We start from the raw sequence: 27,077 nt of genomic DNA, 5'->3' as shown, positions 1-27,077 counted from the left end.
GGCTGGACGTCTTGTTGGCGGGCTTACGGGGAAGCCACCGCTGAGCTGGAAACCAGAAAATCAATTTGCCTGGCTGTGTTCCTCACTAAAGCAAAAAGGTCATGATCAAAGAAGAGAGGCAGGGAGTTCTCATAGAAAGAAACAGAATGAGTGTGAAAGCGAGAGAAAGAAAATGAGAGATTAAGAAGGGAGACGAAGAATGGCAGTGAGAGAGGGGAGAGGTGAAAGTAGGAAGTTTGAGAGAGGGACATGGGTGATTAGATAAGAGAAACAGGGGTCAGAAGAGACATAAAAGTGCAGACCAAATAGAAAAAATTAGATGTAGCGGAGGGCAAAAGTAGGAGAAAAATGGCACCTGGCGACGTGAGAAGGACAGGAAATTACAAAAATATAACACAATGACAGGAAATTTCTGTGAGCAAAATCTAAAATCAAACTGACCATGAGAAGTAAATTTTCAAAATAATCTTCCCTACACTCTAAGACCAAACAAGAAAAAGTTGTCAAAAAAAGAGTTATGTTAATTTAAAAATCCATAATAAGGTCTAGTTTTCTGAGTTGATTGAACACTTTTTTAGCTTCAAGTGAACAGTACTCGATCACCCAAAGTATTTTTCATCATTGTGCTCAAATTGTAGTCAAATGCCTTTAGACATTGGACACGAGAAGAGAAGTCCTGCTCATGGGGAAGAACTTCAACATAGCAAGAGTGATGAACTGAGCTGCAAAAGAAAAAACTTTATGGGTCAAAGTGTACCTTTCAGTCTTTGTTGCTTGTAGTCAATCAAATGATCTTATTTTGATTGGCGTGATTGCTCAAGATCAGAATATGTGAAAGGCACATGGGAAAACTGCAGTGGATGAGAAACAGGTTAACTATATATTTTAGATTGAATCATACTCTGTAATTTATTTCCATTATTTTAAACTTTCTTGTAATCAGTTATGACAAATATTTTGAGTATTCTCAAGTTGCTTGGTTTTACAGTGTAGGGCTGGCAAACAATTACATTTTTTAGTTGCAGTTAATCTCATAATTTTTGTAGTTAATCATGATTAATCTCCTTTTTGTCACATTTTGAGATTCCATTCTTTTAAGCTGATTTTGTTTCATTTGGGATTTTGTTCTATCTTAAAGTAAGGGTCACTGACTCCCTGTTTGGATACAGACTTTTTTAAATGAGGTCTTCAATGATAAAAATAATGAAATAACAGTTTCAAATATCAGGTTATTTTTATTGATATAGCGATATATGTATACCCTTTTTCTAATCCTAGAATTTCCCAGCCAACCTTGAACAAATCTCAACATAGCATTAGTTCGCTTAAGTGCACTAATAAGCGCCTGTTCTGCCGTTTTCACCACGGGCTTAAGCATTACATTACTTTTTAACTGATGGGTCCTACTACAAAGTTTGGGAGCACTTTTCATAGCCTATCTGAGCAGGTAGAGTCTGTCTGGAGTTTGAGGATAGCTGTTACTACTAATATGGCCTAGCTGCAGAGTTGACAGAGACCCCTCTCCTCCTCCCCTGAGGCTGACAGTCAAATGTACAACATTAAGGTTTAATTTGATTCACAAAACCAGAGCACCTGTGTTTTAATAAATCATTGTAAGTTTATAAAGGGCTGGTGAGATTTCCTGATGAAAGGTGGAGTATTAGAATTTCTTTACTTTGGCTCAGCTTTAAGAGTTGTTTAAATCCTGTTTTCTCAACAGCTTATATGGTTGTTGATTGGCTGCTTTAAAAATAATTCTTATCACTTTTGTCCTCTCAGAAACTGCCAGAAAGAGGCTGTTAAACATCCAAACCTGTTCTCCTGGTCACAGTGACCCTCATGTTTGTGTGGTGCCATTTTAAATGTTTTAACCGATCTGCTGGATGCGCTGTGAGCGCTGTACCTGAATAATGTCCAAACTACTTTTCTTTTCATCTTTGTCCACTGTATTTCTGTGGGAAACAAAGTGTATCCCCAACAGGACACTTTTTATCTGGGAGTATCCAGGCTGTTGTGATCATTTGCTGTGGTTGTGTGATTGCCAGGACGCTGTGGGTTGTGCTTGTTTTCCTGTCCGTATGGAGCTTCGCTCCACATACATATTCGTTTGGTTCACTTCTGTAGTGTACAGAATGGCCCGTACCAAACGGTTACGGTACAAATACAAGTACCCTGTAGTTAATAGTAAAATGTTTGATAATAGAGGGTACAGATGACTTTTGACTTGTCCACTGAGCTGTCTATGATTGTTTTTTACACTGAAATGAGACATTAAGGAGTAGTGGTGCACGTATTTTACTTCATTGTGGCTGCAGGAAGATGTTGCAGTTGTTTAACTTAAAAGTGTGCTGAAAGAAACATTAAAACATGCTGATATGGACGTTAATTTATTGCAATTAATGCAAAATTAAATGTGAAGACAAAGACACACCGGTCTAATGGATTTAAACTCATCCTGGATATTCACTCACAGTTTTCCTTTGACTTCGGAATAATATTATTCCAACATTTGCTGAAGTAAGACCCAGGTTATTATGTTCAGTGATATGTCTCAAAGAAAACTAAAAAAATGACTAATTTCAGGTAAAGATGGATAAGTTATGATCATATAACAGGTCTTCTGATAATTTCCAACAAACAGCAACCATACGCCTTTGTGATCAGGACAGTTAATCCTGTCAGGACTCTGTGGATAGTGACTGACTGCTGGGTTCAATTTGTATATGAAAAAGCTGTGGGATCCTTTATGTTTTGTCCTATAAATTAAATTCAAATAGGCCCTGGGAACTTGACTTGAAATGATCCTCTTCTTACTTCTTTGTGCTCATGATGAGCGATAGAAGCACCATTCCCTCTGTGTCTGTGAATTTTTTGTAGCACTTGTATCGCCTGAACCTATCAGCAAAATGCTGCTGCCAAAGTGTGAGAATATGAATAAATCCGTTTCATATCAGAGACCGTGTGTTGCAGCCTGTAGCTTTTCTGCATAAAAATAACCTCTTTTCTCTAACGTAAGTATTTCTTATTCATCACAGGGGAAAGTGTTGAGCCATGGACTCAGTGAGTGAGAGAACAACTTTGTCTGTGTGCACTGTTATTTGTGTTTATGAAAGGTGTATCGAAGTTATTGTGTATAAAATAGAAAACTAAAGAGGCTGTCATATGTCTACCTGTGATTGAGTCACATTCAATCACAACTCTTCCCTTGACCTTTTTCTTATTCTCTTCTTCATTATGTTCACAAACATTACAGCTTAATCTTTCTGCTGAACCAAGGTGCTATATGCGCTACACTTTATGTTACCTTCAAGGGTAAGACTTCCTTGTTGATGGAGAAGAAAGAGGCCATAGCTTTTGTCCATGATGCAAGGCCGGCCACATTGCCACAAACCCTCTTGGCTGTCTCAATGTTGTAGTCGGGCATGTCAAAATAAGGCTGCAGCAGCTCCACCATTTCCTCATTAATGGTGTCTTTGGGGAATTGCTGCAAGGGAGAGAGAAGGAAGACAGGGGAAAGTAGGGATGATTAGAGAAAGATGATTTAAAAACTAAAAAACAAGACTCATTTCAGGCAGTTTGCAAAGCATACAGTTATATATAAAAGGTTATTGTTTTAGAAAGCATTATGTCGCTGTTATTTGAAAACTGAAAATGTCATGCTGTATGAAATGAAAGAAAAAACAAAAACAGATGTCGCTATGATTAAAGGAAAAAAATAAAAAATCTGGAAAATAACATGGGTATTGAAAGTCTGTGAGAGAAATGAAATACAACAGACAAGAAAGAAGATCGGGACAATGACAAAGATGAAGCAGACCTGCTGTGGGTGCAGAAATGAAAGACAGAAACTAACAACGCCAGACGAAGAACATTTGGAAGAGTGAAAAAGAAATAGGCTGTTTGTTTTGGAAACCTTGCCTTTGTTTTATGGTTGTGCAAGGTAAAGCAAAGGCTTTCAGTGAAGCTTGAACAATGACAGAAAAATATTGAAAAGATGATGAGAGAGATGGGTATACTGATTTTTTTATTCTGTCACAAATGTTCCCCCCACTTATTGTTAAAAGTTGATGCAATTCCAGGAAACTTGTTGACTGTTATGAATTTCAGTTCCAGAATAAAAACCCAGTTCCATCGGATTTCTTCACACAGTGCCTTTTTAGACACTGTCATGATTTAATCTCTCCATACTTGCCTCCAAGTAGGGCTGTGCAGTAAATCACAATGTCATTAGTATCACAGTATGGCTATTCACAATAAATACAGTGCAAAAGTCAGAATTTATTGTGATAAATAAGGAAAACTAGAGCAAACAAGCAATGCCCTCCTCTCACCTTGCATGCATACATTTCACCTTTAGGATGGAGGCCGGGTTTAATAGCTGTGCTTTAAAACAATTTTGTATCTATCATCAGAAATGCACAATATTGTTAACATGAAATCAGTACTAACAGTTAAGCTTAAAGTCCCTGTTAACCAATATAAAGTACATATAATTTAGGTTTGTTGTAAAACAGTCCACTGTGTTACGAACCACTAGACCAAATTTCAGTCATGCCAGAAACATCTCTAAGTATACTGTGCCGAAGCCACAAGTATACAATAAATATGATCCTCTCAAATAAAAAAAAAATTATTCAAAATAACAGGAGGAAACATCTGCTATGCTGCTATGTTAAAACTCTTTTTTACGCCACCAGAGAAACAATCACATTTTTGTTGTGACAGGCGGTTTAAAGCTAAAAAGTCTCAGTTTCATGTCTTCCTCCGTTATTTAACTCTTCGAGTATTCCTATATCTCATTTTCTGAGTTACGCATATGAGGTTATGTCTCTCTCCTGTTTATGAGACGTCTTTTGTTGTTTAGTTGCTGCTAAAAACATTACATTTCCTGATGTTGCTCTTCAAAATAAAAGTCTTCAATTAGTGGTGGGGAGTAAACCGGTATTATTACTGTCACAGGTAAAATTTCTGATGATTTTTTCCATTTCCATGGAATGGATCTTTGCAACAGCGCCATCGCCGGTGTAAATGCCCAACTTGTGCGGTGATGCAGTCACGAGACATATCCGCTTCCACAGCTGGCAGAGAGAGTGATTTGTGACGGAGTGCTCAGGCTGAGTCCTGTCCATTTGAACGTTTACCTTTAGTGTTACGTGTAGTCAGGTAACTAAACGAATGCCACCCACTCTTGTCATTGTAACTAAGCATGGTTATCAGGCAAAACGTGATCTTTCCTCTCAGAGTTTGACGGCTGTAATAACCAAAGCAAAGTCAGCATGCCATCTCTTTCAGCTTGCCTGGGGCTTTACAACAAGCTGAGTACTGCTATGGCTGGTCCCAGTGCTTCAGCTGTTCATCTTACAACAGCTTAAACAACTGTTTAAAGGTCTGTTTTAACTTATACTTTCTTTTATAAGTCTATAATGAGATCCAGTCTGCAACATTAAGTGAGGTCAGAGAAGCTGCTTTAAACTAGCTGCATAAACTCACCGAAACAGCAGCCGAGCTAAGCTAAATCAATGATAAACACACTACTTTCGTCTCTTCACAGCAAACGTCTGCAGCAGTTTTTTTTCGGGAACGCTTTTATTACGACCGCTCTCATCAGGAACATGCTCAAGTCATTAGCAGGATAAAGATGAAACGTAAAACTCTGAGCACAGTTAGAAGTAAACATAGATGTTTTTTAAAAAGTCATTTTATTCTGTGCCCCAGTGCTTAGACATAATTTGAGTTTGTCATCAAAGGCTTCTTTTGAGCGGAGAAGGGGGTTTATAACACTTGAATTTGGATTTAAACATTTTCTCTCTTTAATTTTGTAATACGCGATATAATACCATTACCGTCAGAGGCAAGAAAAATACCGTGATATGATACAGTATTGAGGCCATATTGCCCAGGCCTCTCTTCAATTATAATTAGCATTGGAGACTTTTATTCTGACAAACTTGGCTGGAACAGTGCATGTCTATCATCACATTTTACTAAACTTTAGCATTACAATGCTGAAAGAGAAGAAGGATTAACTGTTGCTGCTTTGAGAGAGACAAAGCCACAGTGGGCTTCTTTAAATGATCAAGGACTAAAGACAAGTGAAATATGGATTACAAAAGACCTTCAGGTCCTGCAGGTAAAATGTGTGTTCCTGCTTGTTCAAGTGAAAAATAGACAAGCACTCCAGCAATTACTTTCCAGGGAGGGTTAACTCAGTGCCACATGACACCACAGGGAGCTTTATTTGCCCTATCCAAATAAAACTAAGTTTGAAAAGAGGTGAAAAACTTTAAAACGGTCTACATCCAAAACTCTGTCACACATAGATCTCAATGTTTTCACATGTTTCTAGCAACCTTATTCCAACATATCTAGTGTGTTTAGGCACAAACTTTGGACTTCACTTCACTTTACAAGGACTTTAAAAAGTCAAGGGCATAGACTTAGCTCTGTGGGAAGAGCAGGTGCCCATATACATAGGCAACAGCCCTTGCCCTACTTTCTGTCTTTGCAGTACTGATTTTGCTCTTAAAACTATTGAAGACTGGTTTGACTGTTACTGTTTAAACTAAATTTGACATATAATGTACATGTACTCATAAGACTTCCTTTTTTTTTATTTCTGAATGTCTATATTTAAAAAACCTATCATTTATTACAGAATTCAATGTTGTGTGTCTTTATTTATGTCTTTTTCACAAGTCGACTGTCACAATAAGAGTAACAGCTCAACTGCAGTACAAAAGAAACTTGGTGTTCTTTTAAAAAGGCTCATATTTTATCCCTTTAAGACAAGTTAGGTCTGGGAAGTTTGTTGCTGAAAAAACTCCAATATTGGATTTTTGCATGTCTACAGTATATATATATCTATTTCAGTCCTGCTCAGAACAAGCTGTTTCTGTAATTTTACAATTCAATGGCTGAGGCACCTGTACCATCTTAACATAATAAAGATTGCTACTGAAGTTGTGTGCTATATATTTCTCTCACAAAGATCTACTTGTGTAATAATACAACAATAAAACTTCACACTTCATATTTGCGATTTAACTGTACATCACAAAATACTGAGACAAACTTTACCTCACTATTTCTATGGCAGATTCACATTTTGTGCTGGATTTTGTCATATATATATATATATATATATATATATATATATATATATATATATATATATATATATATATATATGTCTATAACTCCATAACCCTCTAGGATATCTCCAAGAGGATTTGAATGAGGGCTTTGTGAGCAAGCTCTCTGCAGCACCCATACTTGCCTCCATCTCAGCTGCATAAATGTGATAGTAGGATCTGTACCTGCAGACTTCCTAAGAAGTTTCCTGCTGTCATTAGCTTGAGGGACTCCTGCCAGGATGGCGTATTACAGTTCTTCTCTGGGTCGATCTTCACTGTGTTGACCCGCCTCTGGAAGAGGAGCAGCACGCAGTCCATGATCCGCATGATGAGGTGAGGGGGGCGGCCGAGTGTTCGAACAGTGGCAATATCAGATGGCTTGATTGTCTAGGGAGGAGAAAAGAAATATTGGAGAATAATTTCATAGCAGAGGCATAGCAGAAAGAGAGATCATATTACACCGGTTTTAAGGTCTCTGCATTGGCTACCGTCTGTTTCAGAATAGATTTTAAGATTCTTTTACTGGTTTTTAAAGCTTTTTATGGTCTTGTCCATTCTTATTTATCTGATTTGCGTTTACCTTATTAGCCAAGAAGAGCACTCAGGTTTTCAGGAAATTCTCTGTTAACAGTACCTCTTTTACGGTGAGACATCTTTTTATTACTACAGCCCCCATCTGTGGAACAGCTGACCTGAAGACCTGAGGGCTGCGCCTACTGTTAATAATTTTAAAAGCAAAGTCAAGACTAACCTTTTAAGCCTGGCTTTTAGGTTAAATTTAGTTTATCATCTTAATTTTGTTTGTATTTTAGGTTTTATCTACTACATCTTAATTTTAGGATTGCCTTATGGTAGTTTATCCTCTTATCCTCTTATAAATTTATCAAGCTCTTTTTTTTTTTTTTTTTTTTACTTATTTTATACAGTTTTATGGAGCTATATTTTGTTTTGATTCTTATTTTGGTATCCTCTCATTCTATCTTTTATTTCATTTACCGTCACTTTGTTTTAAGATTCTAGCCTAACCTCTAGTGTTTCCTCATTGTGAATTTGAAGATAGTGTTTCCTCGGTGTGCACATTCCTGTTTGTAAGGACTTCATTATTTATAGCATAGCTGCTAATGCTGCATATGGACTACAGATTGGGGAGGTTAATTTAATTACTAAAAGTTAATTTTCTGTTTTATGTAAAGCACTTTGTGCTACATTTCAATGTATGAAAAGCATTACACAAATAAAGTTTGTTTGATTGATTGACTGACTGATTGATTGATTGATTGATTGATTGATTTATTAATTGATAGATTGATTGAGCTTGTGTAAAGTAAAATCATGCAAAATATAGATTAGCATTTGACATGTTCTATGTGCTTTTACAAAAAAGGTCAGATCACTAAGACATGACTTTTGTGGCAGACCACAGAGAAGAATATATTCAGTGCTGGAGTATTCAGGTGACACCCAACCAGAGGCACTGACAGAGAGATCCCAGGGGGATATAAAGAAAGTATGAGGACTGCAAATATAACCCTGGCACAATGAGAGGAATTCTGAAGAGAGGGGGAAGAGAGAATAACATCAAGGGACTGATTAAAAAGTAAGACAGCAACAGAGTAAAGAAAATGTCCCAGTGTGAGTTGTTTGGCTGCTTCAAAAGCCCCTCTCTCTGCTCATCTCATCTTATTTCCTCTTTGCACTTTCCTCCTCTCTGCTCTCCTCTCCCTGCTCCATTTCCACTGTGTTTTATCAGCTCCAGAGTGGTGTGAAATTCTCACCAGAGAATCAGCCAGGAGACACTCTGGATTATCTTATTCTTCCACTGACTCCTCTCCCCTGCACTGCTTTTTGTGAACAGATATTTACAACAAAATATATTTACACTGTAGTGGATCTTTTTGCACAAAACATTAAATAGGCCTCATATGCATTCGGGCCCTTGTTGAAAAGATAAAGTCAAACCAATATTCTTTATTGTTAGCTATCGTTTCCCATATGGCCTATACAATGATCAAAATGCCTGATCATCTAAGGATGGCCCAAGGGTTTCCTATTTGGAAATATTTGGTTTCAATCTGTAGCAGTAAGATGAAAAATTCTAATCAGTGGCTTGCTGTAGGTAGATATCTGTACGCAACCAAGTACCCAGGAGGACAGCTTTAATTACAACACAGCTCCAGGTCCCCGAGCACCATGCTAACTTTAGACACACCCACTGTTACATACATACACACACCAGGATGGGAAAGGCTGTCGGCAAAACCTAAATGCAGCTACGCACTGCACATCATAGAGTGCTCTAAGTGGTAGCCTGAAGCAACACAAAGTGAAGGAGCAAGATAAACATTGGCAAGGGAGACATAAAGCCACACACAGGAGGAGAGCAAGAAAGTGCTCCAACAAATATCAGACTGACAATTTTGAACCCTCGGGCTATGTTTCAAGGCAAAATGAATGCTTGGACTAACATTTTACAAGGGGAGTAGTGAACATAGGGAGTTGTACCACAAGGTACTGGGGTCTTCAATGAAATTGATCATTCTCAGTAGGACAGGAACATGAAAATGTAATCATTTGACTATTACTAGTCCAAATTCTGAGAATAACTTGATTTTAATTCATAACTCTTCTGAAAGATGAAGTTCTTATTATCCCCAATTAAGTTATGTTGAAAGTGATGTTATCATCCCCACAGCGAGGAGTCTTAAAAGAAGTTTTATAACTGGCCATACAAAAACTTCCCCAGGCTTTTGGGTTTGAACAAAATCTTTTAAATAAGGATGAATGACTGAGTGGTTTGAAGTGTGTTTTATTCACTGCATAAAGAAAGAAATGGACTGTGATATTTAATTGCTGATAGATAGTGCTGTTGTTGTAACTGCTGATCAACCTTCATAGCCCTTTGAGAAGATAATAATTGCAGTGTATTTTAGACAGTAGTACCTTCATTCATGTTAAAAGGATATCTGACTTTTTGAAGTTGGGTTGTACAGGCAATAGTAGTGCCATTAGCTTCCAGAGATTTCAGTGTGCACTTCTCCTTTAATAAGAAACCACTATGAGAAATAAGGTTATGTAGCACCATTCAGAGGTATAAATTCTCCATGTTATCAGCGATTTGAGGTAAAATTGGGCCAGAAAACAATGCTGGCTAAATCATACACTATATCAGGCATTTTTGTAGTGTTTTTTTTCACCCAGAAAGCCGCAGTGTTAGGCATTATTCTGCAATTCGGGCTTCTGCTACTGTGCTCTTCCACCATTGTGTATCTGATCAGCTGTTTGGGTCCGCGGCAGAGAAAGCAACACTAAACTGAGGTCAAACAACTTCCTTCAGCTGAGTTTTGCATTTCAACAAAACACACTCTGAAATCTCTGGAAGCTAATGGCACTACTATTGCCAAATGCCTTATACAACCCAGTTTCAGAAAATCAAAGATATCCCTTTAATACTTTACATAGTGGATATTAGAGCCTTAGATGAGGTGCCTCAGCATGCCTAAATTTAACCTCAGCACCCCTGCTGTTATTTCAGGGGTGCTGAGGTAAAATTTAGCACCCCTGAAATAACAGCAGGGGCATTTCTTAACCAGATTTTATATCTGACAGGTATTTTATTTCTTTTTGAATCTATTTTTATTTCCTAGCTATTAATTGGCATTAAGCATAAGAAATAATCCCACCTATGTCAAACTTCTGTGCCAAACAGCCTGAAAAAGGCTACTCCCCTTTCCTCTCCCTTCAGTTGGTTTAATCCAAAAGCAAGACTCAGACCAGCAGGTAAATACATGGACGGGGACATGATAGGAAGTAGTGAGTTTCTAAAGTAATGAAAGCATTAACTAATGAAAACCTGTAAAGATTAAATATAATGGGTTAAAAATTAAGCTCCAGCTAGAGCCTTCAGGTGGTTTAGTGCTCAAGTTAGTGCTAACCCTAACCCCTGCTTAACATTAGTTAGCTTTGTATAACATAACATCCAGTTTAATAATGATTAGTAGAGCTCAGAGCTGTGTGAACTCTATGTTCTATTTCATCCTTCCTGACCGCCAGAGGCGGTGCTTCAAGCACTGGATAACACATCGCGCATGCGCAGGTCGAGTAGCTATACCAACAAAGTCACGTGTGACACCTGCTGACCCTGATAGCCTATATCTTCCGGTGTCATCAGGGAATCAGTTCCTTCACATCTTCTCGCTCGCAGATGTCGGACTAAGAAGTAGCTAAAGAAGCAGCTGTCGCTGGGAGCCCTGTGACTGTTGTGGTCGGAGCTGCGTTTCCAGTCGCCCTCCAAGGGCTGCGACAGCTTAGCCTTTCGGCTACGTGTTGAATCGCCAAAACTACGGTGTGTCTCTCCTGACGCGTGAGTATTGGCTTTGTTTTTCCTGGCTGGTGGTGTGCTCTCGCCCACAGTAGCGGAATAATAGTGTTTATGTTTGTCGTGGTGTTAGGCGAAGTGTGTCCGCTGAGCTAACACAATAGCTTTGCTATAGAGGTAGCAACCTGGTTGCACCGTGCTGCGGTTATTAGCAGCTTTTTTCAATTGATTATCCTGGATATTTTCCAGCGTTTTGTGTTTGGGCTATCAAGCCATGTTAGCTGCGGTAGCACCGTAACCGGGTGGCTGCTGGTATTTCTGTTATGTAACCTTTTGTCGGTGAAGGCAGTGCGTTCGCTCCCGCTCCCGACACAGGCATAAACAGTGTTTATTCATCGGTAGGTGTGTGTCCAGCTAGGTCAACGCTAGCACACAGCTTCCAGTTGCGGCAAGTGCGGTGTTTCCGCGCACATCCCAGTGTTACTCTTAATATATTTTCTTTGAGTGGCAAACAGTGTGTTCGCTGAAGCCAACTCCATTTGTAACAATTATAACTGATTTACATGTTTTTTGTTTTTTTTTGTAATTGGAAGCAAGCGTCTTCGCTCTAAGTCCAACTTTAATTATGACATAATCAATTTTCTTTGAGTGGCAATAGTGTTTTCGCTTAAGCCAACCCTATTTTGTAATAATTGTAATTTGGAATTTTCTTGATTATACCCTCATCCGTTAAGGCAGCGTTTTTGGTTCCCTTCCGGCCTTAATTATGACCGTTATTTCTTGAGTGGCAGTAGTGTTCTCAGCTGAAGCCTACTCCATTTATATTGCAACAAATAATTACTAATTGGGATTTGGTAACGCCCTTGACTGGTGAAGGCAGTGTTTTCGCTCCCACTCCCAGCATTGGCACCTCTAGTAATTGCAGTGCTCACGCTTCCTCTCTCCCAGCTTGGTGGGTTCTCTGCTTATGCTGACAACTACCACGATGTTGGGCAGTCATTGCTGTACTGCTTGTATGGCTACTATGCAGCCCGAAGACGGCCACGATCTTTGTCCCTCCTGCCTCGGACTCGAGCATTTGAGGGAGGGCTTGTCTGAGGATCCCTGCATGAACTGCAGCTACCTGCCTAGGGCAGTGAGGGCTGCCAGGCTGGCTGAGGTGGAGCAACTCCTGGGCGGTGTAGCTTCACCAGACCAGTTATCTCCTCCACAGTTGACCCCAGCTCAAAGGGTGACCCCAGCCCAACCTGTTCGGCCGAAATGTCGGGCTGCAGAAGCCGGTGGCTCCTCTTCAAGGAAGAAGGCCAAGGAGTCCAAACTTGTTTCTAAGGTGGACCAGCTATCTACAGAGCTTCAGCAGATAAAGGCTGCTTTTCTGTCCTTCCAGGCCGATACGAGCAAGAGTGGTGGGGTCTCGCCCACTACTTCAGAGGCCAATATGGTTCCAGAGGAGGATATCCTCTCGATGGCAGCATCTGCCACAGAGTTCAGGGAGTTCGGGGGGGATTCATTCTCCCATGACATCCCTTCTCAGGTGTCTCTTGCTGGCTCCCGTTCCTCGACCCACAGCTCTGGGCGGGGATCTGAGGAGGACTCTATGGGGGCCATCATTCAAATGGCTCTTGCACGCCTACAGCTGGACCTTCCCAAAGTAAAGCCACCAATAACCAGTGCTTTCTTTAGACGCAGCACAGCCCCAACGACCTTCGCTGTGCCTCCCTCAGAGGAGTACCTGAAGGAGCTGCATGCATGTTGGAGAGATTCAAGAGCACTCTCCCATGCTACATCAGATGGCCGAGCTCTTGCAGCCATGCAGGATGCAGCCAAGTACGGGTTGGGTCACATGCCAGCTATAGAACCGACCATTGCGGCTCTCATTGTATCACCAGATGAGGCCCTTAGGCAGGATGCACGGTGTCCATGCCCTCAGTGTAGGGTAACGGATGATTTCCTGTCAAGATCCTATGATGCAGCAGCTCGAATGGGGCGGATAGGAAACTCCATGTCCCACCTTATGCTTGCCCTCTCTGCCTCCCTACAGGAGGCTCAGTTGGATGCTACAGTACACAGCCTCAGTGATGCATCACTGCAAGCTTTCGCACTGATGACAAGGGAGTTGGGACGGGTGATGTCCACCCTGGTCCAGGCCCGCCGCCAAGTTTGGCTGGCACAGTCACCCCTCACAGAAGCAAGCAGGCGGACCCTCCGCAGGGTTCCAGTGGAGCCTGGGGAACTGTTTGGGTCAGCCGCTATAGAGGCTCTAGAGCGGACTGTCCAGGCTAGTCAGACCAGACAGCAGCTCTCTGGACTAAGGAATGTGCCTCCCTGCCAACGGCCCAGGGGTGTTTCTACTGCCCCCCAGCGCCGCTTTCAGTCCACTGCTACCACCAGAGGCCACCTGAGGCAGCAGCAGTCATCACAGCACCCTGGCCGACGCCCCGCCAAGGGCTTTCAGGCCCCTGACTGCTTGCCCCCGAGGCAGTTTCGCACCTCAGGTGCAAATTCCGGCCCCCCCGGAGGCCCTAGAGGCCGGGGGGGGGGGCAGACACTGAGACCTTGGGGCCGACCGTCAGCTGCTTTTCTCAAGAGCAGCTCAGTTACTGGGCTGCTTCAACACCGGACCCCTGGGTGATTTCCACCCTAGCCCAGGGGTACAGACTGCAGTTCCGACGCCGGCCCCCAACCATTGGCCGGGTGAAAATGACCATCATACGAGACCCGGTCAAAGCCTTGGTCCTCAACCAAGAGCTTTTGACCCTCTTGGTCAAAGGTGCCATCGAGCCTGTAGACCCTGTGGCCCAGCCCGGGGGCTACTATTCAATTTATTTTCTAGTCACAAAGAAGGACGGCGGTCTACGTCCAGTCCTGGACTTACGGGGACTCAACAGATTCATGAAGGTAATGCCCTTTCATATGCTCAGCACCGCCGAGGTATTGCGCAGTGTAGACAAAGGGGAATGGTTTACATCAATCGACCTGAAAGACGCCTACTTTCATGTTCCCATTTTTCCCCCTCACAGACAGTTTCTCCGTTTTGCCTTTCAGGGCTGCCATTTTCAGTTCAGGGTTCTCCCTTTCAGTCTCTCCCTTTCCCCACGTGTGTTTACCAGGTGTCCGTCCCTACTTGGACGACTGGCTGGTGTGTGCACCGTCCCAGTCACAGGTATCCCAGGACACAGCAGGTCTACTTTCACACATGGCCCGACTGGGCCTCAGGGTAAACTACAAGAAAAGCCGCCTCATCCCTTCCCAGACCATCACATTTCTCGGCGTGGATCTGGATACAGTTTTGATGAAGGCATGTCCATCCCGCAGACGGGTAGACGATATTCTGGGACTGTTGCCCCTCTTCCAAGGGAGCAGGAGGCTCCCATATGTGAAATTCCTCCAGCTTCTGGGGAAGTTGACAGCGGCTTCAACAGTCGTGCCTTTGGGTCTACTGTTGCTGCGCCCCCTCCAAAGGTGGCTCAACAGCTTCCATTTAGATGCACAGTCACACAGATCAATCATAGTGTATCAGCAATGCCTCCTTGCTCTAGCCCCATAGAGAAGGAGGTCCTTTTTGCAGAAAGGTGTAACGATGGGCTCGCGAAACCATAACGACAGACGCCTCCCTCGTAGGCTGGGGTGCAGTTTGGCAAAACCGAACAGCTCAGGGACAGTGGCCTGTTCAAGCCTGTTCAGACCATGTCAATGTGCTCGAGCTGCGGGCTGTGCATCTGGAATTAAGACACTTTCTGCCATTCCTCAAGGGGAAGCATGTCCTTGTGCGCCTAGACAATGTCACAGCAGTATCGCACATAAACCATCAAGGGGGCACCAGGTCCGCACGCTTACTGCAGGTGACCCGGGACCTCCTGACTTGGGCAGCCCCACACCTAGCCAGCCTAAGGGCGATGTACTTGCCTGGAAAGCGAAACCAGGTTGCAGACTTCCTGTCACGAGACACGCCTTCCGCAGGGGAGTGGCGTCTTCACCCACAGGTGGTGCTCATCGTCTGGGGTCTCTTCGGCAAGGCAGAGGTAGATCTGTTTGCCTCAGAAGCCACAACTCATTGCCCCCTCTGGTTTTCTTGCAGGGAAGAGTCCAGTCCTCTGGGGCAGGACGCCCTGGCAAACGACTGGCCAAGGGGTCTCCTGTATGCCTTTCCTCCACTCCCTCTGATTCAGGCGGTGCTACACAGGGTTCTCATGGAGGGCCACAGGGTGCTCCTGGTGGCCCCCTTCTGGCCAGGGAGATCATGGTTCCCACTACTGCACAGACTCTGTTGCAGCCCATCATGGCGCCTCCCAGACAGGCAGGATCTCCTGTCACAGATGGGGGGTCAGATTTGGCATCCCAACCCTCAACGCCTTCAGCTGTGGGTCTGGCCACTGCAGGGCCCAACCCAATGCTGACACGCTGCTCAGCTTCTGTCCGTAAGACAGTCCTGAATGCCAGAGCCCCATCTACCCGCTTACAGTATGAGAACAGGTGGCGGCTGTTTTCAGTGTGGTGTGCAGACAACCAGGTAGACCCAGAATGCTGCAGGAAGGATGAAATAGAACGTAAGGTTACGTATGTAACCATGGTTCTATGAATCCTGGATGACTGCCAGAGCACTCAGTCACTCGGAATCCTTGTGAGCTCGCGAGAAGATTCTGTAGGAACTGATTCCCTGATGACACCGGAAGATATAGGCTATCTGGGTCAGCAGGTGTCACACGTGACTTTGTTGGTATAGCTACTCGACCTGCGCATGCGCGATGTGTTATCCAGTGCTTGAAGCACCGCCTCTGGCGGTCATCCAGGATTCATAGAACCATGGTTACATACGTAACCTTACGTTTCTGTCGTTAACTGATGCTGTTTTCCTTGGCCTACCTGTTTGAGGTCTGTAACTGAGTGCACCAGTGGTTTCTTTCTTCTTCAGGAAAGTCAAAATGGTTGTACTGGCCACTGGCTCTGATTGATTTTCCATCTTCTCTCAGCTTCACAATCGCTTGTTTTTCACCCAGAGACAGTTCCCTGGTTTTCATGTTGGCTTCACCTTTAACTATAAATGCGGTATAACCCCAAATCTGAACCTAAGCATAGACATTCAGCAATTATTGTTTTAATAATCTGTGTAATAGGACACACCTCGGCAACAAAACCCACCTGTCAGTCACATGTTCCAATACTTTTGTTCACATGAAAAATGAGTTTGTTCAAACAAAATGTGCTATCTTCTAAGTTGTGTATCAGATCCAAATGTAAATACCTGGAAATAAAAGCTAAAATGTTGATCTTTTGTCTCATATTCATGTTTTGATGCCAAACCCAAATGTTTTCAGTCTGCAGCAAAAATAAAAGAAGTGAACTGGCTGTTCCAATACTTTTGGAGGGGGGTCTATGTTTTGTGGGGTGAAACTTGTGTTACTTTGTTTTGCTGTTCTTCATTTAACAAAGTGTATATGTAGAAAAGTACGACTTGTTCATCGACAGCAGTGTTTTGGTGGGTTCACTGAATATTTAGTAGCTTAGCAACCCAAAAGTTTTGATTCTAAAATTGCTCTCAGATTAATTGGTGCCAATTCAGTGGAAAACCTGTTTTCGGTAAAGTAAGTATGCACTCATTTTTTTTAACACACTTAATTTTGTTAACAATCCTAACAAAGCAAATTTTTCACATATAAATCAGGCGTAATACACAGACCGATATGTCTAATCACAAATTGAGTCAAAGCAGGAAAGATGCTAACAGATAAACACTTTTTGTGTAATCTACACCTAAATCTGTCCACATAAGAAATTAATTTCTGTCTCCAAGTTTCCTACCTGTAGTGCGGCCTCTGCTTCCTCCAGAGCTGGCCGTGCAGCCTCGAGTTTCTCCTCAGCGATGGCCTTGTCAGCTGAGATGCTGTCTACAATGGCCTGTGCCTTGTCTTTCACTTTCTGCACCTCAACCTTCACTCTCTCTGCTGCCTGGGCTTTAACAGTGACCTCCTTCAACACCTGGGTTTATGAACACACATAAACATGGACATACATCTATATAGCTCCAACCTTCAAAACTTTTTCAAAATGTAAAACGTCATGTCTTTTTTTCAGTTAAAATGTCTGCAAAAACTTCTAGATAAAAAAGTACAGTCATCTGAGCCATACAAAGAAAATAACAAGAAGATAAATAAGCACTAAAAAACATGATGATGGTTAGACTAATACTATACACAGCAGTAGAACACAAAGCTTGAGGTTCAATAAAAATGCAGCATTGATAAAAATAATTAAAAAACTGTGTGACACCAACCATATCAGCCTTATCATTGGCAACCTGAAGCTCCTTCTCTTTCACCTCCAACTCTTTGCTGAGCGCTGCTACAGACTCTGATGCTTCTTTAAGCTTTTGGAGACCAGTGTTCATCCTAAACAGGAGAAATATTACATATTGAGATGAGCTGTGTGTAGATCTGACTTATTTTGTGCATTTTACTAGTGCGTCACAGACATCAGCACTTCTACACCTGTGCTCATGTTTGTTGTAAATACCAACAAACCTTGAGGATTACCTAAATATTATTATTAAAATCAGTCGCATGCCAGATTGGCGTTTTATTAAACAGGAAAAGAGATTTTCATCCTGAGTCAGCTTGTTGCATGTGTCTGATTAGAATTTAAAATGTCATGTTACTCCTTAAAGAGGCACCAAAAAAAAAAAAACAACTTTGGAGGCTCTGGGGGCTGCTGATAAGCAGGTATGAGTTTAAACTTGGAAAAGCAAAGCAGAGAATTATTAGAGATATGTGATGCATTCAAATGATGTAGTTTATCTTGTTTTCTAGAAAAATGACTCAGAACTGATGGTCTGCACTGGCTCCTTTGACGTAAGCTCTCTTCATTAGGATGCATCCCGAATGTCCCTCACTCTTTGTGCCATTAAGGAGTCAATAAGTATTGACTGAGACGGAGGCTAGTCTGTGTCACAGCTCTTTGAAAAATCTGCCTGTGAAAGCAGCTGTTATGTTTGAGAAAATGCACTAATCATGCTCAGGGATCGATGCTTTGCTCATCATTGGCCATCCAAAGTGACAGAGAAGACTAACAAGATGCTGAAGGTATAGTGTAGCATATTTAGGTACCCTCTACATATGCTACGCTTTATATACATCAACCCTATCAATAAGACATAAAATGTAGGAAATGTGTGGAAAGCTGGAAAAAGAGCCATTTCAAATTCTGCATTTTAACATTGAAATCAGAAGTAAAGCAAATACTTAATCCAATTCTTTACATGTGCTTACCTGTTAGCCAGCATCTGAACTTCAGAGCGCTTCTCTTTATAGATGCTCTTGTAGCCCTGGATGAAGGAGAGGTAGGACTTTGGGGTGACATGAGTGGAGCGTCTGTATCTAGAATTGACAAAATATCAACCAATTAAGTCATTGTTATGCATTTTTATGCATTTATAATTTATAAACAGCATTTATTTACTGTTATGCACAAAGATTTCCTGAATTAATGGAGCTGCCCTAAAATTAGACTCAAAGAATAATTTGACGTCTCTCCTGAATTTCCCATAATCTTTCAAACAGCTCTAATAAAGTCCTAAGCTGCCCCTAAAAATATATAATTTTAAAAAAGACGACAGTGATGGTGATGACTATATTTCAAAGGCTATATTTCTGCACTTCTATTCAAATTAGAAATGCCTAAAATAAGTAGAGTAACATATTGGATTACGGTGGAATCATGCCTCTACAGGCACTAAGTTAGTCTGCTTAATAAATACCTCTGGAAGTAGTCCACACATTTCTCTGCTACACCATCCTGGAAGGAACCCATACACTGGACGACCTCGTTTTTAACCTGAGCTGAGCACTCAATGTCATAGACTGAGAGAAAATGCTCTGACACTGAAGTTAAAGACAGAAAAATGGAGAGGGAAAAAAAAGCAGATTTAATGCAGTCAGCGGGAGATACAATCCAACAATACAGTTAAATTCAGGAGTGTAAAGAAACTAATTACATTTACTAAGATTACTGTAGCTGAGTAGTGTTTTTGGCTACGTGCACATTTTGAAGTCAGTACTTTCACTTCTACATGAGTAAGTTTTCACAGAAGGTACTGTACTTTTGAGTACAATACTATTGCACTTTTCCACCTCTGTTGACTACACAGTAGCACACAGAGAGAGAATGATTCAACATCACATCCCAAAACAGCAAAAAATAGAGTGTTGCTATCTCAGTGTTAAACACTGCTACTGTAGTTCTCCATCATGCCCTTGGGCACAGTGTTTAGATGTGTTTTACATGTGTTCAGATGTTGCCTGTTGTACAGTGATCCCTACCGGGGTTCTTTTGCTCATTTTCCAGTGGATTGTTGTTGTTTTTGATGTGAGTCACATTTGCACATTTGACTTAAGTTATTCACTGAGTTAGGAGAGAGTGACTTCAGGTGCAGACACATAGTGCACATTATCATCAGTGTAAATTGCAATGAGACTGACTCTGCTTCATTCTTGCCAGAGGAAACCCATCTTGCGACAGATTTCAGAAGTTACAGCAGCTTTGTCATATTGTTAAATAACTAACACAAAAGTGTAGTTTAACTATGTATGTGGACCATATAAACACTTTTAATATGTTCTATATGAGTTTAATTAACACTGTCATTTTTACCATGTATCATATTCTTTTATGTAGGTGTGACTTTACCTGAACTGCCTGGTTGGAGATCTTTCATCTATTTGTTCATACCAGAAAGATCATATTTTACTGTGCAGCTACTACACTCACTTTTACTTTAACTTGAGTACAATAATTGTATACTTTTTTCCACCACTGGTGAAAATGCAGACACCAAAGCTCTGTTTGAAATAAACTGTCTGCTGAAATGAAAAGTCTGTAAACCTGGGTCTTCAGGTGAGATTTTAAAAGCAGAAACATTGTCTGATGACTGTTCCTGAACTGAGGTGCCTTTACAACAAAAGCTCCTTTGTCCACAGACGTGATTCAGGAATGGTAACCAGGCAAAAAGCAGCTGATCTAAGGGGCCTTCCTGGGCAGTAAGTAGTTATATGCTTACTTAAATATTAAGGTGCAATACCACATAAAGCTTTTTAATCTATAAGTCACATTTTTAAAATGGATTCTGAAAAGAATAGAATACATTCGAAAAGATCTCATTATTTTTCTAAGTATATTCAGGAATTTCTAAACAACACAATCTGTTGAACTGACATGTCTACGGCTGCTACTTCCTTATCAAAATTATGATTTGAAAAGTTTTTTTGTTCAGACATTTGGTTAATTAGAAAGCACAAGGGACATCTGCTCAGCAGCCTGACTGACTGGGTGAGAGATTAGAGTCATCATATCCTCATTTGGTCACATTTTTGGTCCAAAAATAGCAGCCACTACCAGTAAAAAGTCAGGCTGAGACAAATTCTGGGAGAAAATTGTCACTATTGGATCATGTAAAAAGAGAGAAAACATTATCTGAAACTTACCTGCAACAAGAGCATCTTTAGGCCACCTGCTGAACCAGTCCATGGTGCATCCAGATATCAGTGCCGGGAACTTAAGTGCTCTATTACGGAACTTTTCTCCGACAGGTGAGAAGCACAGAACAACGTGGAGATTGTGTCGGACTCGTGACATAAAGTACTCGTACAGGTTTTCATTGGTCGGTAGTCGCCTGGGAAACTCCCGCTTCATAACAGGAATGAGATCGCTCAGGATCTCATCGATCTCATCACGGGCAAATAGGTTGGACACCTGAGGACAGGAACACATATAAACATTAGTGAATATCTGTTTTAGTCAACCCAGTGATCAGACAGTCAAATAAAGGAAGTTTAAGCAAAAAAGAAACTAATCATACTCCTCTGAACCAGAACCACACTAATCAAAGTTTCTTTTTTACAACCAGGGTAAAGAAAAAGGCATTTTATGAATGAAACCCTCTTTCCACATTGGCTAAAGAGCAGCATTTCATTGAGGCCATATAAACACCAAAGATAACCAAAGATAACAAGAGCAAACATTTGAAAGTTTATCTAGAAGTTTGACTGATAAATACTTCCACAGAACATTTATTTAAAACAGACTGAATATTCCAAAGTACCTTGATTTGTGAGGACAACAAACATGAAAAATCCAGGACCAAAACTGTTAAAGCCCCAATTGTTCTAAAATAACAAATGAACCACTGCATCAGCTGGAGGGGGTTTTCAACCCATATCATGGTGTTTTATTGCAGCCAAGTAATACATTGGTTAGCAGGTCCCCAAACAGCTGAGCAGAGCTCTGCCAGAATTCTATACAAATACACCCAGACCTACTGGGAGAAGCTGTTGAATTTGCTTTGCTGAATTTGGATGTGGATGTCAATCAACTTATTTAAAACAGTCAGCCAATTAGTGTAAAATATATTTTGTACATCATAGTTGTCTACTGTCTATTTTCGGATACCATTCTGGTCTAGTAAGGGTAGATTTTAAAAAAGCATGTTTTTGCAACTAATGTACAGACTGAAAAGTGTCATATGAAATAGCCTTTAGTTCTCCCAGCATCATGGACATCAAATGATATGGCTGGCAGAAAGAACAAATTATTTTCCAGATTTACTGAGCATCAACCCAGCAAGACAAAACAAGCAACAACTACAAGTATTTTTAACATTATACGTAAATCTTAATCTGAGATGGAGCTTTCAGAGCAGAAATTCTTTACATCTCCTATCCATATATCTAATCTCTATCTTTAGGGTGGGATGTAAGTGCTAAATAACACTGAACTGGGATTTCTAATGCAAATCACTTTTAAACCAAGATTTAAAAAAAAAAAAAAAAAGAAAATCTGTCCTTGAGGCTCGTGGAAAACATTTCTGTCAAGAGGAAAAAAATGTCCTGATTAAAAAGTGTAGCAAAAAAAAAAAAAAAAGACACAATCACCTTGAATTTAGCAGAATGAAAGCATACTTTGGATTTAACAGACTTGATGACATTTTTTTTCACTGAATTCTAAACTTTCCAATATCTACCACTAACTTCTGTCATTTGTGTAAGTGTTTGATTTCTTTCTTTTTTTGCTACATTACATCATGGCTGATGCAGAAAACAGACCTAAGTGGCATGTAGCTGTATGATAAATCCAAATTTGTTGTTTAGAGTAAGCAGTCTATCTAATTTACAGGGACTAGGAGTAAGGTAGTTTTGGCTGGCAACAGGAGTTAATTTATACTTCTTGACATTTAGTATTGAAAATTTCCAACTGGTTTGGCACAGTTGAATTAATCAGATGACTAAAATGTAGCCAGATTTTGCTCTGATAGCATCACCGTCCCCTGTTTTTTCAATCATGAATGTCAGGGATGGGGAAACACTTACGCTGTGTCACATAAGCACAACCGTGATTTGACAAACCTGGCATGACAAAATTCTTCAGGAATCTTCTGTTTAGTTTGACACCCTGACTTGATGTCAGCATGTAGCCTTACACTGGCCAGTAGGATAACATTTGGAACTTTAGAGAGAAAACTTCTGCCTTTTTCAGTGTTTTATTCAAGGAAGTAGCCCAACATCATTTGAACAGAAAGTTGATGAGAAATAATGGAGACACTTCGGCAAAACAGAGGGTACTGGGTGACAGCACCCACAGTTTAGTATTGTGTCTTCTGCCAAGGACAAAAACCCTGGAAAATACATAACTGGTGATGAAACCGGAACTAGGCTACTTATTTGTTCCATATATTTATATCTGTTTGCTAATGTTACCCCATTCATTTTGGAAAAAAATGACATTATTTTCTGTTTGTTCTTCCTGTGTTTACTTCACCTGCTGCAGGGAGTGAAAAAAAAAATCCCCCTGAAATAGCACATTGACTTTGTCTAGGTCTGACCTCATGGACTGTGTTGGTTCATGTTTTTTTTCTCTAATTGCTTTTCACTAAATCTGTTGTTAACAGGTGACAAAGAGCAAATAATGTTGACGAGGGAGAGCGAGTGAGGCAGAATTTTGCTACGTGGTTAGAAACAGTGAGTGTAACATCTGCTGGGTTGCTCTCATATAAACAATAACCTCACACCAATAGCTTCCCCCTCCTTTTATTCTCCTCTTTTTCACTGTCTGTCACTTTCCCCATCATTGCAACACTTCTGCAATACAACTCTCTCATTCCACTAAACACAAAGAAAACACGCACCTTCACACAAACAACACCTTGATCCAATCTCTCCCCTGGTCCCCACCTCTATTTACAACCATCGGTAAAGCAGCTGCTCCTTAAAATGTTATTAAGAAAAGGGGGGAGAGGTGGAAGGCAGAGTAGATAGGGATGTGATCATAATGAGGCTGGGAGAGCCGCAAAACAAAGGTAGATTAGAAAAGGGAGCAGGCAGATGGAGGGCCGACGAAGACAAAATAGGGAAAGAGGTAAATAAGGAGAAGTAAAGGCAATGTCAAATGAGGGAAAATTAAGTGTAAATTAGGTACCAAAAAGGGTAAAGTAAGAGGAAATCAAATCATTGAAAATGTAACTGCACATAAAGGCTGTTTATTTCCACACTGTTTATTTCAGGGTAGTAATCTTAAATAACAGGAAATTGATAGAGACAAAATACAAACAGAAGGGAAGAAAAAGGGACTGCTTCAAAAGTAATATCTCAAGATTGGATTTATTTGATTGGTCAGAAGAGAAAGAGGAAAAGATTGCATGTAAACACGTAAACATGAAAATGGGGAAAAAACAAAACATTATACAGTATGTTAGAGATGCTTCTGCTTTCTTACAGTAGGTGGCGCATTAGCAAAAATATGTAATAAACATTTAAATACACCATTAGTAATACAGAGGGGCAGACCCTAATCATATGAGATCTGATGCAAGTGATAAATGATAAATTATTTACCAATAAAAAAATGGCCCACTTGTGTCACTTCCTGTTGCCAGTAGGGGTGCTACATCAAAACAATGAAATTAACCTTTGAATAATGTAGATGTGCAGACCTCCATCCTACATGTGAAATTTGAAGGCAATCAAATGATTTATATGAGAGTTGCACATACTTCCTGTCAAAGTGGTGTTATGATACTGTTTGAGGGAATTAGTCTGGTGTTAGTGTCTTGTAGCAGTTGGTGTGGTTGGTAGGCGGAGAGAAGCAGGGTCATTACTGATGTCACACAGTAGGGGGTGTGGTGGCTCTGACTTATCAGCCTCTATGAGGTACACCTGTGGAGGTGGGGGAGAAGGCTGAGGAGTAATGGACGTACATCATTACTGGACGGACAACTACGAGAGCAGGCTGGCTGCACGAGACTGCCAAAGTTGGCTGACCGAGAGCGAGCTGGTCACGGCATACACGGTGTATCAGAGCAGTAAGTCATCCAAACACAAACCCCATTGACAGGGGGAGTTTTACATTCACCGAGGGATATTCAGGTAACAAGTATCATGTAGGGCAAGGTATTCGGTTAGGGGTTCTATAGCTCTGGAGTCAGGTTATATTAGTTGTTAGTGTAGCAACAAAACAGTGGCAAGATATGGAAATGCTCGCCGTTGCCAGTGAGACATCCTTCAATGAAACAAGTCTGTGTTGTGGCCAGTTATTGAGGCAGAAACTTCTCATACTTATGTCAGGCAGGAAGCTCCGACAAGAAGGCAGCCGCCATTTTCTGAAGCTACAGCGGCTTCTAGTGGCGGGAGACTTCATTAGGGTTTAAAAAAGCATTAACTCAAGTTTTCAAGGCTGTGTAAAAAATGATTGTGGTAAGTAAAGACACCGAAATCTTGTGCCCACATAACCTGTAAAATGTGTTATTAAGCACTTTTCTTGGACAAATTAGTGATAAAATTCTCTGTAAGGAATTTATTCTAGATTTTACCAATATTCCCTAACTAAAGGACTTCAGATATAAAATGTTGGCATCTGAGTAAAAAGAAGCCCTTTAAATAATAATTTAAAATAACTTGACTGAACATAGCCAACAGACAGAAGTGAAAAGCAGAAGAATAAGCTTTTTAATCAGCTCAAATCAGAGTTTTCTGAATGGTTCTTGCACTCAGCAGACTATGGTTCTCCAACTATCAGCAGATATTAGGGTAAAAAAATCTTTCCTGTATTGGCAGATATGAAAAGATATATATCAGCTGTAAATAATAATGGCTGTCATGTATGATTAAGTTTGTGGAGTTTTAGGCAGGACCAACAGACTTATGTCAGCTGAAGTATTTTCCTCTATGAACTTGATATTTACTGTATATACAGGTACATCTCAAAAAATTAGAATATCACGAAAAAGTTCAATATTTTTATCACTCATTTTAGAAAGTCAAACCCATGTATTGTATAGACTCATTACACAGAGAGTGAAATATTTTAAGCCTTTATTTCTAAAAATGTTGATGATTATTGCTTACAGATAATAAAAACCCAAAATTCAGTGTCTCAGAAAATTAGAATATTACATAAGATCAATAAAAAAGGATTGTTTTAAACATAAATCTCAGACTTCTGAAAAGTATGTTCATTTCTATGCATCAATACTTGGTTGGGCCTCCTTTTGCATGAAATACTGCATCAATGTGGCGTGGCATGGAGGCGATTAGCCAGTGGCACTGCTCAGGTGCAATCGAAGCCCAGGTTGCTTTGATAGTGGCCTTCAGGTCATCTGCATTGTTGTGTCTGGTGTCTCTCATCTTCCTCTTGACGATACCCCATAGACTCCAAGCAACGTGGATCCTGTGCCTCTCCACTCTTCCTCCAGATTCTGGGACCTTGATTTCCAAACAACATGCAAAATGTACTTTCATCTGAAAAGAGGACTTTGGACCACTGAGCAACAGTCCAGTTCTTCTTCTCCACAGCCCAGGTAAGACGCTTCTGACGTCTCTGGTTCAGGAGTGGCATGACACAAGGAATGCGACATTTGTAGCCCATATCTAGGATTCGTCTGTGTGTAGTGGCTCTTGATGACTGGTTCCAGCCTCAGTCCACTCCTTGTGAAGCTCCCACAAACTCTTGAATAGATTTTGCTTGACAATCCTCTCTAGGCTGTGGTTATCCCTTATGCTGGTGCACCTTTTCCTACCACACTTTTTTTTCCACTCAACTTTCTATGAATATGCTTGGATACACTCTGTGAACAACCAGCTTCTTTAGCAATCACCTTTTGTGGCTTACCCTCCTTGTGGAGGGTGTCAGTGACTGTCTTCTGGACATCTGTCAAGTCTGCAGTCTTCCCCATGATTGTGTAGCCTACAAACCCAGACTGAGAGACCATTTAAAGGCTCAGGAAACCTTTGCAGGTGTTTGGAGTTAATTAGCTGATTAGAATGTGACATCATGATTTTCCAATATTGAACTTTTTCACAATACTTAATTTTCTGACACTGAATTTTGGATTTTCATTATCTGTAAGCCAAAATCATCAACATTTCAAGAAATAAAGGCTTGAAATATTTCACTCTATGTGTAATGAGTCTATATAATATATGGGTATGACTTTCTGAAATGAGTGACAAAAATATTGAACTTTGTCATGATATTCTAATTTTTTGAAATGTACCTGTATATATATGTCGATAGAAAAAGCCTTAATATCTGCCTATAATTAATTTCTTCTTCTTTTCCTTGCTAGTGCCCTCTCATAGTCATCTATGGGT

The 27,077-nt window shown here is 40.8% G+C and overlaps 1 protein-coding gene across 1 annotated transcript in view; it reads right to left on the bottom strand.

Annotated features, from left to right (window-relative positions):
• dnah5 (dynein, axonemal, heavy chain 5) overlaps positions 1-27,077 on the bottom strand; it is a 172,962-nt gene that overhangs the window by 58,318 nt on the left and 87,567 nt on the right. Inside the window, exons 60-66 of the mRNA XM_041793296.1 lie at positions 20,922-21,189; positions 19,199-19,322; positions 18,711-18,818; positions 17,720-17,834; positions 17,248-17,424; positions 7,317-7,520; positions 3,305-3,484 (exon numbers count right to left, since the gene is read on the bottom strand). Of these exons, the coding sequence (XP_041649230.1) occupies positions 3,305-3,484; positions 7,317-7,520; positions 17,248-17,424; positions 17,720-17,834; positions 18,711-18,818; positions 19,199-19,322; positions 20,922-21,189 (1,176 nt within the window). The remainder of the gene's footprint in view (positions 1-3,304; positions 3,485-7,316; positions 7,521-17,247; positions 17,425-17,719; positions 17,835-18,710; positions 18,819-19,198; positions 19,323-20,921; positions 21,190-27,077) is intronic.

Source organism: Cheilinus undulatus, linkage group 8 (genome assembly GCF_018320785.1).
Source record: "Cheilinus undulatus linkage group 8, ASM1832078v1, whole genome shotgun sequence".
Classification (NCBI taxonomy): Eukaryota; Metazoa; Chordata; class Actinopteri; order Labriformes; family Labridae; genus Cheilinus; species Cheilinus undulatus.
The sequence above is the reverse complement of the archived record's forward strand: the minus strand, read 5'-3'. Positions and strand labels throughout refer to the sequence as shown.